This window comes from Oncorhynchus clarkii, chromosome 31 (genome assembly GCF_045791955.1).
Source record: "Oncorhynchus clarkii lewisi isolate Uvic-CL-2024 chromosome 31, UVic_Ocla_1.0, whole genome shotgun sequence".
NCBI lineage: Eukaryota > Metazoa > Chordata > Actinopteri > Salmoniformes > Salmonidae > Oncorhynchus > Oncorhynchus clarkii.
Genome location: NC_092177.1, coordinates 16,571,506 through 16,584,775, shown reverse-complemented (window position 1 = coordinate 16,584,775; position 13,270 = coordinate 16,571,506). Strand labels below are relative to the sequence as shown.

Here is a 13,270-nt window from a genome sequence, read left to right as displayed (position 1 = left end):
CAAGCTATATTCCTTTGTGGTAGATAGGCAAGACGGAAGCCACTCCTCAGTAAAAGGAACATGACAGCCCGCTTGGAGTTTGCCAAAAAGGCACCTAAACGACCCTAAGACCATGATAAACAAGATTCTCTGGTCTGATCAAACCAAGATTGAAATCTTTGGCCTGAATACCAAGTGTCACATCTGGAGGAAACCAGGCACCGCTCATCACCTGGCCAATACCATCCCTACGGGGAAGCATAGTGGTTGCAGCAGCATGCTGTGGGGATGTTTTTCAGCGGCAGGGGCTGGGAGACTAGTCAGGATCGAGGGAAAGATGAACGGAACAAGGTACATACAGATCATTGATGAAAATCTGCTCCGGAGCACTCAGGACCTCAGACTGGGGTTACAGTTCACCTTCCAACAGGACAACAAACCTAAGCACACAGCAGGAGTGGCTTCGGGACAAGTCTCTGAATGTCCTTGAGTGGCCCAACCAGAGCCCAGACTTAAACCTGGTCAAACACCTCTGGAGAGACCTGAAAATAGCTGTGCAGTGACACTCCCATTCCAACCCGACAGAGCTTGAGAGGATCTGCAGAAAAGAATGGGAGAAACTCCCCAAATACAGGTGTGCCAAGTTTGTAGCGTCATACCCAAGAAGATTCGAGGCTGTAATTGCTGCCAAAGGTGCTACAACAAAGTACTGAGAAAGTATTATGTAATATGTATTATTTTAGTTTTCATTTCATTTTATAAATGTGCAATAATTTCTAAAAAACTGTTTTTGCTTTGTCATTATGGGATATTGTATGTAGATTGATCAGGGAAAAAAACGATTCAATTAATTTTTGAATAAAGCTGTAACAACAAAATGTAGAAAAAGTCAAGTGGTCTGAATACTTTCCGAATGCACTGTAGAGGGAAATTACCATAGCCGTAGGGTAGAAGTGGACCTGCCTTTGAATATGATCATATGACACATTTTTAGAATATGACTGATATTTTGAAGAGTTATGTTAACAATGTGGTTTCTGGGCCTTAGGTTAAGAGAAAACAGGCTTTTCTTTGCATCACAACATAGCAACCGTTGGAAAAGACCAGGGAGGGAGTGGCGTAATGGGTTATGCACAGACCTGAATGATCATCGAAGTGAGTGTGTACTAACAAGATTTAGGAACATAATTCGGTAGATTGTGTGGTCTGTCGCTCCGCCCCTCACATTCTTTTTTGAGGGAGACTTCCAAGAACCTTCAAGGGAAAAATATAATATCCATTCACACTGTGTAGGCTACAAACACTATAGTTAGATAAGTATGCGCTCTTAAACCGCGTAACAACCATGCAGTGCTTCGAGTCCCGTTTGTGTCGGAAAAGACTGACGAAAATCTGATTGTTTAAGCCTCTGGGTAAATACCGCCAAAGACTAATGCCGGATTTTATCCAACACCGCTGGATGATGTCGTGCGCTCATTGACACTGATTCCCATCCTCGAACGCGGGAGAGAAAATGTGGAAAGAGGAATACGACTGTCATTTCGACTTGCTTCTCGAACTTCTGTAAGTATTTGTTTTGGTTTCGCCCACAGATAAGTTGTTCTGAAGTTTCTTGTGTCAGTCAGACTCAGAATAAACGGAAGTGTGTGCTGTATTTGCAATTACAATATTGAGCGGAACAGTTTTGAAAGCCGTTGCAAATCTAAAGTATGGATTTGCCACTAAACAGTTTAATAACACTTTCATGAAAAATGTGGCTACTTGAAGTATAATTGCCATACGTTTGAGAATAGCTAATTGACTATGCCCTATAAAAAAAAACGTTACAATGAATTATCTGTATGGTTCGAATTTTGGTCAGTTTATAATGGGTTTGTAACGCGGATCAATTGACCCAAAACATTTGAACCATCTCTGTTGACCCAAAACATTTGAACCATCTCTGTTGACCTTGCTACATATTGCTCACTCTTATGGGAGACTGGCAACAACGTTGTTCAACATGCCCCTAGGAATTAACAAGCTGCTCTGTTTCCTTTTAAAAAAAGAGACTATAATTCCTATGACTTTATCAGTTATTGTCACGGCAGTATACTGTAGTGTCACGGCAGTATACTGTATTGTCACGGCAATATACTGTAGTGTCCCGGCAGTATACTGTAGTGTCACGGCAGTATACTGTAGTGTCACGGCAGTATACTGTAGTGTCACGAAGTATACTATATTGTCACGGCAGTATACGGTGTTGTCACGGCAGTATACTGTAGTGTCACGGCAGTATACTGTATTGTCACGGCAATATACTGTAGTGTCCCGGCAGTATACTGTAGTGTCACGAAGTATACTATATTGTCACGGCAATATACTGTAGTGTCCCGGCAGTATACTGTAGTGTCACGGCAGTATACTGTAGTGTCACGAAGTATACTATATTGTCACGGCAGTATACTGTATTGTCACGGCAGTATACTGTAGTGTCACGAAGTATACTATATTGTCACGGCAATATACTGTAGTGTCACGGCAGTATACTGTAGTGTCACGAAGTATACTATATTGTCACGGCAATATACTGTAGTGTGACGGCAGTATACTGTAGTGTCACGAAGTATACTATATTGTCACGGCAATATACTGTAGTGTCCCGGCAGTATACTGTAGTGTCACGGCAGTATACTGTATTGTCACGGCAGTATACTGTAGTGTCACGGCAGTATACTGTATTGTCACGGCAGTATACTGTAGTGTCACGGCAGTATACTATATTGTCACGGCAATATACTGTATTGTCACGGCAGTATACTGTAGTGTCACGGCAGTATACTATATTGTCACGGCAATATACTGTATTGTCACGGCAGTATACTGTATTGTCACGGCAGTATACTGTATTGTCACGGCAGTATACTGTATTGTCACGGCAGTATACTGTATTGTCACGGCAGTATACTGTATTGTCACGGCAGTATACTGTATTGTCACGGCAGTATACTGTAGTGCAGCATCAGTGAATGCTGTGTTATTTTAGAAGTGTTGGGTTTGAGTAACAGAATGAGACAGGGGGCAGTAGGTTATGAATGATCCAGTGGTGTATTAGACTGGTGTTGTGTTGGATCGCTTAATGCTGAGTCCTTGGCATTATTCCATCAAGACATTGCACAGAGGATGCCAGTGATTGCACGTATAGCTGCAAGCCTCAGTTATGAAACACACAGACACACACACCCCTACTCATAAATAAGATGCACACTCACCCCTTTTTCTAACACAGACACACACACACACTCAGACACACACAGACACACAGACAGACAGACAGACAGACAGACAGACAGACAGACAGACAGACAGACAGACAGACAGACAGACAGACAGACAGACAGACAGACAGACAGACAGACAGACAGACAGAAACACACACAGACACAGCCCTCATGCTCTTCACCCGACACACCCTTGCTGGTCTAGGTTTGGATGGCACACAGCACAACTGAGAGAGAGATTACTATGTGAGTCACAGACATGCTGTCTCATGCTCTAAGTATGAGCTCACACACAGACACACACACACACGCACACCGATTCACTTTTAAATTAGCTTATTATTCAGGGGAAATCTACTCATGACTTCTCAAATGCACAATAGTTACAATGAAAGGTACATGGAAATGTACTGTAGTTCACTTCATCCAAGATAAAGGTCAAGGGTCAAAATCCATATTGAATGCCAGTGGCTGTGAGTCAGTGTCTTTGTTCTAAAAGGCCCTGGTCAAAAGTACTATAGGGAATACGCTTCAATTTAGGACTGTGTGTTGTGCAGTTGATGGACATTGTATGTCTTCACTGCCGTGACTCCCAGGCTGGCACGAGTTGTTCATTATTCAGGAGATCGACATTCTTCTTATGAACAGAAATGTGGTTAGGATTAGGCATGGTGGCCAACGTGGAGAGTAGCCTAGGGAAATGCATCTGTAAGATATGAAGATAAAAAAAAACACATGTAGGTTATGCCTAGGGGCAGGTTTGGACATCTATTGGCGATAGTGTGAGGCTTGTGCTCATTGCATGCTGTTGCCTAGTTGAGGGTTGTGGGTAATTGTGATGTAGGCGACATCAACCTGGGAAGGGCAGTAATTGCACATGCATGTGAAAGATAATGATGAATAGAATGGCAATTATTTTGTTGATAGCTCCTCGCCTGTCTTAAGCTGGCGGAAGAAGAGCACACCTTCCTTGTACAGAGGGAGGTATGAGTACCTAGTCTCCTTTGGGGATAGTTCCATCCTTGTACAGAGGGAGGTATGAGTACCTAGTCTCCTTTGGGGATAGTTCCATCCTTGTACGGAGGGAGGTATGAGTACCTAGTCTCCTTTGGGGATAGTTCCATCCTTGTACGGAGGGAGGTATGAGTACCTAGTCTCCTTTGGGGATAGTTCCATCCTTGTACGGAGGGAGGTATGAGTACCTAGTCTCCTTTGGGGATAGTTACATCCTTGTACGAGGCTTGTGCTCAAGGCGCGTTGTTGCCTGCAGTGAGGATTGTGGGTAATTGTGAGGTAGGAGACATCAACCTGGGAGGGGTAGTATTTGTGCCTGTCATCTCTCCTCCTAGGACACCGGGTTCCGCCGTCCGTTGTGTCCACGGCAACCGACACATTACCGTGCAAAGGCGTATTGAATGTAGGAATGAATGAAGTCGATCTAATTAGATTATGCAGAACAATCCGGATCGTTTATAGAGAGAATGTTGACAATATCAAAGAGACACTTAAAATGATAGGGTCGACCAGCACACCTGGTCTGGTCTGGTATTGAGGCCTTTGACGTTTGGTTTTACTACTATTTTAGTACTGTTTGTTTAGGATGTTTTATGTGTTTTTGGTTAGGGGGATAGAGAGATATAAGGACTCTCTCAGATATTCTATCTTTATGTGTCTTCAGGGGATTTTTTATTATTGAATCAGGGTTATATGAGAAAAATCATATCTAATTTGCTATGTAACTTTCGTGTTGATAAAATATCACACATTCATATATTTATTATCATATCTATTTGTTTATTCTAGTCTAATGAAATGGACAGGTTTTTCTTTAGAGGACATTATGTCATTAAGGGTCTTGAAATTGGAGTTTATAGCTCCCATATATCATCATAACATTCTATCTTTTCATCTTCATGACTGCCAGTCAGTGGTCCTGCTAGGGCACTGTTCTGTGAGGCAGGTAGGTGCCATACTATCAGCTCACTAAGGCTGTCATGTTGGTTGGTAAACAGAGATCCGTCTGTGTGTGTTGTGTTCTTAACAATGCCAACCTCACATGTTGCAAGGTCCACAGTTATCAAGTGGAGAGTGTCTGTCCTAAACTCTGAATGTCCCTGTGTGCGTCCTCCTCAGTGATACCAACGTCACTGACGTGCTGTCGGACTCAGAGCCGAGCGGTCTGGAGCAGCTGGAGAGAGGCAGCACGGACACCCTGGCCAACGGTTGCCGTGCCGAATGTAACGCCGCCAAACGCCTTGCCAAGCGCCTGTTCTACCTGGAGGGCTTCAAACGCTGCGATGTGGCACGCCACCTGGGAAAGAAGTGGGGTTTCAGGCATACACACACATAAGATCACACACACACAACACCAAACACACACAACACCAAACACACACTATACCACACACACACAACACCAAACACACACAAGACCAAACACACACAAGACCACACACACAAGATCAAACACACACAAGACCACACACACAAGCTCAAACACACACAAGACTACACACACACACAGTCATTCAGTTAGTCACTGATACACATGCATGTTTCACAGTGTTTATATTGTATTTTGTATCATCTTGAACTTCATATCGATCTTTCTCTCTCTCTCTCTCTCTCTCTCTCTCTCTCTCTCTCTCTCTCTCTCACGCTCCCCGTCCCTCCCTTCTCTTTCCTCCTCTCTCTCTCTCTCTCTCTCTCCCTCCCCCATCCCTTCTCTCTCTGTCCATCATGCAGTAATGAGTTCAGCCAGCTGGTGGCGTCAGAGTACCTCAGCTTCTTTGACTTCTCTGGTCTGTCATTGGACAAGGCCCTGAGGTAAGCCCAGTCAGCACTATTCTCACAGCACTGCTCACAACACATTAGCCTAATACTGATTTCTCTGAGTATAGAGCTGTAGTGTGCCTCTATTTTGCTATACAGTCAACTGTCACCTCCGGTAATACAGTATTCCATGATTTGGGACTGTCTTGAATGCCTGTATTAAACCACAGCATGCAGATATCCAGAGTAAATGAACATGTTTGTATTGGGAGTGGTGAACCACACTTACACTGAGTTTACACTGAATGAATGTGCACTGCATTGTATTGTACTAATCTACTTTAGCCTCACTCATACGACGCCATTATCAATTTCAAAAATAAATGTGAGTAAGTCTAGAAATGGAGACTGTAGCTTATGGCCTATATCACTGTACGGACAGATACACTCTGCATTCTAGCCTGAAAACAATACTGCCTTCTCACTCGTTGGTCTTTGACCTAATTCTCAGGAACTTCCTGAAAGCCTTTCCTCTGATGGGGGAGACCCAGGAGAGAGAAAGGATCCTGGTCCACTTCTCTAAGAGGTTCTGTGTCTGCAACCCCACAGCCCTCGCCCCCGAAGGAAAGGACATATCCGAACGGAATGATAATGATGAAGAAGATGATGGTGATGATGATTATAATTAGGGTGTTGGGGAGGCTTGTGAAGACTATGATGAGGATGAAAATGAAGACTGTCTTTGACATTCTACACAGGAACACTCAAAGTCAATATTTTATGAATCATTCTTTATTATCAGCACACTGGAGAGGTTCCAATCAACTCAATGCACCAAGTACACATGTCGATCAGGAACTCTCCCGGGGCAGTCCTGTTAGTTAGTTCTCTTATATACTGCAGACAAGTTATATTTGCATGATATAGCTTATTCATCATTCATAATGAATTCATCATTAACGTTTGCTTCTTTCATGTGACCGACCAATACTGGTTCATACCAGTACCTCACGAGACTTCTCCCTAAACTGAGACCTTGAAACTGAGATATCTTTCGTTCTCAAAACAAGGGTCTGGGCGTACTGCCAAATTGCACATACTGATAGTGAAGATTAATTCAATCAATCACTTGCGTGAACACAGAAATTGGTTGTTAGAAGAGCACAAACATAACATTTTCCATCACAAGACGTTAACAGCTTTGTTGCCTTGAATGAATAACCAGTGCCGGGTCTTGCCACTAAGCGACATAAGAATACGCTTAGAGACTCATGGCCGCTAGGGGGCCCAGACCCCCATTCCTTTTTTTAGAAAGTCAGGACAGTAAAACTCACAATGTGCAATTTAAACATTTGGTAGTGCATAAGCAGTTGTTTTCTTGTTATCTCAGTCACTGACAGTCACTCAATTATCCCATGTCAGTTTTATAGATGACTTGGTAAATTAGTCTAGCCAGCTATCTAAACCTTGTAGTTATCATTGCCCAATTACTGACCGGGTATGCAAGGCACGTGGCCCTGACTTCCAGGGGGTCCCAATTAGCTGTGTTGGTCACGCTCACTCAGATAGCATATTAACACGGCATACAGTGCCTTCACAAGGTATTCACACCCCTTTACTTTTTCCACATTTTGTTGTGTTACAAAGTGAGATTAAAATGGATCTATACAAAATACTCTGTGGAAGACATTCAAAAATATGTAACAAAAAATGAAAAATAAAACACTAATAAATCTTGATTAGATAAGTATTCAACCCCCTGAGTCAGTACATGTTGGCATGAACCTTTGGCAGCGATTACAGCTGTGAGTCTTTCTGGATAAGTCTCTTAAGAGATGTGCACACCTGGATTGTACATTATTTGCAAATTATAATTTGTAAAAATTCTTCAAGCTCTGCCAAGTTGGATGTTGATCATTGCTAGACAGCCATTTACAATTCTTTCTCAGAAATCCAAGCCAATTTATGTCAAAACTGTAACTAGGACATTCAATGTTGTCTTGGTAAGCAACTCCAGTGTATATTTGGCCTTGTATTTTTGGTTATTGTCCTGCTGAAAGGTGAATTTTCCTGTTAGAATGCAGACTAAACCAGGTTTTCCTCTAGGATTTTGCATGTGCTTCCCTCTATTCTGTTTCTTTTTATAAAAAAAAACACCCTAGTCATTGCTGATGACAAGCATACCCATAACATGATGTAGCCACCACCATGCTTGAAAATATGAAGAGTGGTACTCAGTGATGTGTTGTGTTGGATTTTCCCCCAAACATAACGCTTTGTATTCAGGACAAAAAGTAGATTTCTTTGCCACATTTTTTGCAGTTTTACTTTAGTGCCTTGTTGCAAACAGGATGCGTGTTTTGGAATATTTTTTATTCTGTACAGGCTTCCTTCTTTTCCTTCTGTCAATTAGGTTAGTATTGTGGAGTGACTACAATGTTGTTGATCCATTCTCAGTTTTCTCCTATCACTGCAATTAAACTCAAACTATTTTAAAGTCACCATTGGCCTCATGGTGAAATTCCTGAGCGGTTTCCTTCTTCTCTGGCAACTTAGTTAGGAAGGATGCCTGAATCTTATTTGTGACTATGTTTATTGATACACCATCTAAAGTGTAATTAATAACTTCACCAGACTCAAATCGATATTCAATGTCTGCTTTTAGTTGTTATTTATTTACCCATCTACCAATAGGTGTGAGGCATTGGAAACCCCCTGGTCTTTGTGGTTGAATTTGTGTTTGAAACTCACTGCTCGACTGCGGGACATTACAAATAATTGTATGTGTGAGGTACAGAGATGAGGTAGTCATTTAAAAAAGAATGTTAAACACAATTATTGCGCACAGAGTGAGTCCATGCAACTTAATATGTGACTTTTTAAGAAAAGTTTTACTCCTGAACTTATTTAGGCTTGCCATAAGAAAAGGGTTGAATACTTATTGACTCAAGACATTTCAACTTTTCATTTGTAATTAATTAGCCTTTTTTCCCAAAAACATAATTTCGCTTTGACATTGTGGGGTATTGTGTGTGACAAAAACATCATTCCGCTTTGACATTGTGGGGTATTGTGTGTGACAAAAACATCATTCCGCTTTGACATTGTGGGGTATTGTGTGTGACAAAAACATCATTCCGCTTTGACATTGTGGGGTATTGTGTGTGACAAAAACATCATTCCGCTTTGACATTGTGGGGTATTGTGTGTGACAAAAACATCTAAATTGAATCTATTTGAAATTCAGGCTGTAACACAACAGTGGAAAATGTGGGAAGGGATGTGAATACTTTCTGAAGGCATTGTAAGTCATGGCAAAATGTGCGGAATTAGCTATGAAACTGAAAAAGACTCTCTCCATCCCATGGCAAAATGTGTAGAATGGCAGGAAATTAGCTTTAGAACTGCAAAGTTTTAGCTCCGCCCAATGACAAAGTGAGCATAATAGCATTAAATTAATTTTCAAACGACAGAATGTTCTCTCCGCCCAATGACAAAGTGAGCATAATAGCATTTAATGAGTTTTAAAACGACAGAATGTTCTCTCCGCCCAATGACAAAGTGAGCATAATAGCATTTAATGAGTTTTAAAACGACAGAATGTTCTCTCCGCCCAATGACAAAGTGAGCAGTATAGCATTAAATGAGTTTTAAAATGACAGAATGTTCTCTCCGCCCAATGACAAAGTGAGCAGTATAGCATTAAATGAATTTTCAAACGACAGAATGTTCTCTCCGCCCAATGACAAAGTGAGCATAATAGCATTAAATGAGTTTTAAAACGACAGAATGTTCTCTCCGCCCAATGACAAAGTGAGCATAATAGCATTAAATGAGTTTTAAAACGACAGAATGTTCTCTCCGCCCAATGACAAAGTGAGCATAATAGCATTAAATGAGTTTTAAAACGACAGAATGTTCTCTCTGCCCCATGGGAAAATGTGTAGAATTGCTGGAAATTAGCTATACATTTTAAATCGTTTCTCACCATCCCATGGCAAAATGTGTAGAATTGCTGGAAATTAGCTATACATTTTAAATCGTTTCTCACCATCCCATGGCAAAATGTGTAGAATTGCTGGAAATTAGCTATACATTTTAAATCGTTTCTCACCATCCCATGGCAAAATGTGTAGAATTGCTGGAAATTAGCTATACATTTTAAATCGTTTCTCACCATCCCATGGCAAAATGTGTAGAATTGCAGGACATTAACATTAGAGCTGCTCATTTTACTCTTCGTCATCAAGAGGTAGACCTAAAAGGTTTTGCCCGTGAGGTGGAGCTGCCCCAACCAGATTCTCCCAAAAAACATTTCAAAAACATGACATTTCTTACATTCACATTTTGAATGGCATATTATAAAGTATTATGCCAGGTATTGTTGAGACTTCAAAATATAAGCTAGTCACTCATGACATTTAGATAACAATCAAAAACATGTTTTCTTCCTCCAACAGACGGAGCCCATACGTTAACCTGCGCCCTAATGCTGCTCAACACTGATCTACATGGACACGTATGTACAGCTCTGTTATCAAACCTACAATGGAAATCAATGTAAAGGCAGGATCCCTCCTACTGCAGTCGACTCATTGTATTTATATTTTTAGCTTGGCTGTCTTTAAGAATACCCCCCCTCCTTAAGCCAGGCAACACCTGTTTACAAATGATGTGCTACATCAACATAGCTCCTCTCTCTCTCTCTCTCTCTCTCTCTCTCTCTCTCTCTCTCTCTCTCTCTCTCTCTCTCTCTCTTCTGTCGTCTGTCCTACTTTTTTGCCTCTTTCTGTCTCCTGCCTCCTCTTTCTGTCTCCTGCCTCCTCTTTCTGTCTTCTGACTCCTCTTTCTGTCTCCTGCCTCCTCTTTCTGTCTCCTTCTGCCTCCTCTTTCTGTCTCCTACTACTAAATACCACAGTATACTAACTCTTAGCCAGTGTTTAACATGCACTCTCACAATCTTTCCCTCTCTCCTTCCTTTCTTCTCCTCTCCTCTCATATCCTCCTGCATTCTGTCTGTCCTTTGTGTGACCTCTGTGTATCCTCTGGTTGTCCTGCTCCGTAGGTGGTAAGTCGTTTTTAGCACTAACCTCTTCTGTGTCTCTCCATGTACAGTATACAGTATATCTGTGGCTGTAATGTAACCAATCAACACATAGTGCATGATGATGTGAATAGCTAGCGCCCTAACTGCACAGCACTGACACCTAGTGGTCAATATTTCAAAGGTTTCTCAACAGATACCATATTTAGCTTTAATTCTCTGTGTGGTTGTTTCTCTTGTCCAGAACATTGGGAAGAAGATGTCTTGCCAGCAGTTCATCAGTAATCTGGATAGCCTAAATGATGGCAAAGACTTCCCTAAAGACCTATTAAAGGTGTGTTAACCAATGCTAGGACAATATTGCTAATGTAATAATTGGTCAGATTCCAAAGTTGACATTACTCTGAAGTTCATTCAGTACAATGAGGTGTAATGTGAGTTTTCTCTCCCACCACTTTGATTTCTTCACTTCCTCTTCCTGTTTAGGTGCTGTATAATTCAATAAAGAACGAAAAGCTTGAATGGGCAATGTGAGTATCCATTCTCAGGTGTGTGTGTGTGTGTGTGTGTGTGTGTGTATGATGCTTGTTCGTGTGTGCATGTGCGTGTGTGTGTCCTATGTTATATCTGATATCTGATGTATTGCAGTGAGGAAGAGGAGTTCAGGAAGAGTCTATCAGAGCTGGTGGAGGAGCAGTGTGAGGGAGGGGGGAAGAGGGGGGTTGCCAGGGTAACGGATGGCAATAACCCTTTCATTGCCATCCCCATCCTACTCAACGCTGTCACCTATAAACATGGTGTCCTGACCCGCAAAAGCCACGCAGACATGGACGGCAAACGCAGTGAGGACACACACAAACACACACAACAACACACACACAGAATCACACATATGGGATTTCTTAATGCCTGAGTCTTCAGTTATTGAGATTTAAACTATGTTAAAAATACCTGGTGTCTCTCGCTCTCTCTCTCTCTCTCTCTCTCTCTCTCTCTCTCTCTCTCTCTACCTCTCCCTCTCTCTCTCTACCTCTCTCTCTCTCTCTCTCTCTCTCTCTCTCTCTCTCTCTCTCTCTCTCTCTCTCTCTCTCTCTCTCTCTCTCTCTAGCCCCACGAGGACGGCGAGGCTGGAAGAAGTTCTATGCGGTTCTAAAGGGGATGATCCTTTATCTCCAGAAGGTACCAGATACCTCTCCGTTACCATAGAAACAGACTTCTACCACTGCAGTAGTGGTGACAAGGGGATGCAGCAGTGGTAGCTCAGCTGCATGTGTGTGTGACTCTCTCTGTGTGTGTCCCCCCCTCCACACACACACACACACACACACAGTAGTAGGAGCTCTCTGACAATGTTAAATTTGTGTGTCTCCCCCTGTTGACAGGATGAGTATAAGGCTGATGCAGAGCTGTGTGAGGGGGACTTGAAGAACGCTGTGCGTATTCACCATGCGTTAGCCACCCGCGCTACAGACTACAGCAAGAGACCCAACGTCCTCAAACTAAAGACCTCTGACTGGAGAGTGTTCCTGCTGCAGGCACCGTAGGTCCTCTGCTACTCTGGCCTGTAGGGGAGGCCTGTTCTCTCTCTCTGACTGGAGAGTGTTCCTGCTACAGGAACAGGTCCTCTGCTACTCTGGCCTGTAGGGGAGGCCTGTTCTCTCTCTCTGACTGGAGAGTGTTCCTGCTACAGGAACAGGTCCTCTGCTACTCTGGCCTGTAGGGGAGGCCTGTTCTCTCTCTCTGACTGGAGAGTGTTCCTGCTACAGGAACAGGTCCTCTGCTACTCTGGCCTGTAGGGGAGGCCTGTTCTCTCTCTCTGACTGGAGAGTGTTCCTGCTACAGGAACAGGTCCTCTGCTACTCTGGCCTGTAGGGGAGGCCTGTTCTCTCTCTCTGACTGGAGAGTGTTCCTGCTACAGGAACAGGTCCTCTGCTACTCTGGCCTGTAGGGGAGGCCTGTTCATGGGAACCAGCTTTGTGTCCGCTAATGCACATTGTTATTTTGTCACGCAATGATAACTGACTTTCATGATGTACAGAAATGTGGCGTTATTATTAGTCGAATATTATTAATATTATTAGCCAAATATTATTTTGTCGCAAATTGTGGCATACTCTCTCTCATATTACAATAATAATAATGTATGCTGTTTAGCTGATACTTTTCCCCAAAAATGAATTACAGTCATGCACGGGTGGTCCCGGGAATCAAA

General features: G+C 42.5%; 1 protein-coding gene across 1 annotated transcript in view; it reads left to right on the top strand.

Annotated features, from left to right (window-relative positions):
- LOC139390629 (PH and SEC7 domain-containing protein 2-like) overlaps window positions 1–13,270 on the top strand; it is a 61,890-nt gene that overhangs the window by 35,879 nt on the left and 12,741 nt on the right. Inside the window, exons 4-13 of the mRNA XM_071137878.1 lie at window positions 5,376–5,564; window positions 5,988–6,068; window positions 6,526–6,683; window positions 10,475–10,533; window positions 11,080–11,082; window positions 11,303–11,392; window positions 11,545–11,588; window positions 11,707–11,900; window positions 12,167–12,237; window positions 12,441–12,598. Of these exons, the coding sequence (XP_070993979.1) occupies window positions 5,376–5,564; window positions 5,988–6,068; window positions 6,526–6,683; window positions 10,475–10,533; window positions 11,080–11,082; window positions 11,303–11,392; window positions 11,545–11,588; window positions 11,707–11,900; window positions 12,167–12,237; window positions 12,441–12,598 (1,047 nt within the window). The remainder of the gene's footprint in view (window positions 1–5,375; window positions 5,565–5,987; window positions 6,069–6,525; window positions 6,684–10,474; window positions 10,534–11,079; window positions 11,083–11,302; window positions 11,393–11,544; window positions 11,589–11,706; window positions 11,901–12,166; window positions 12,238–12,440; window positions 12,599–13,270) is intronic.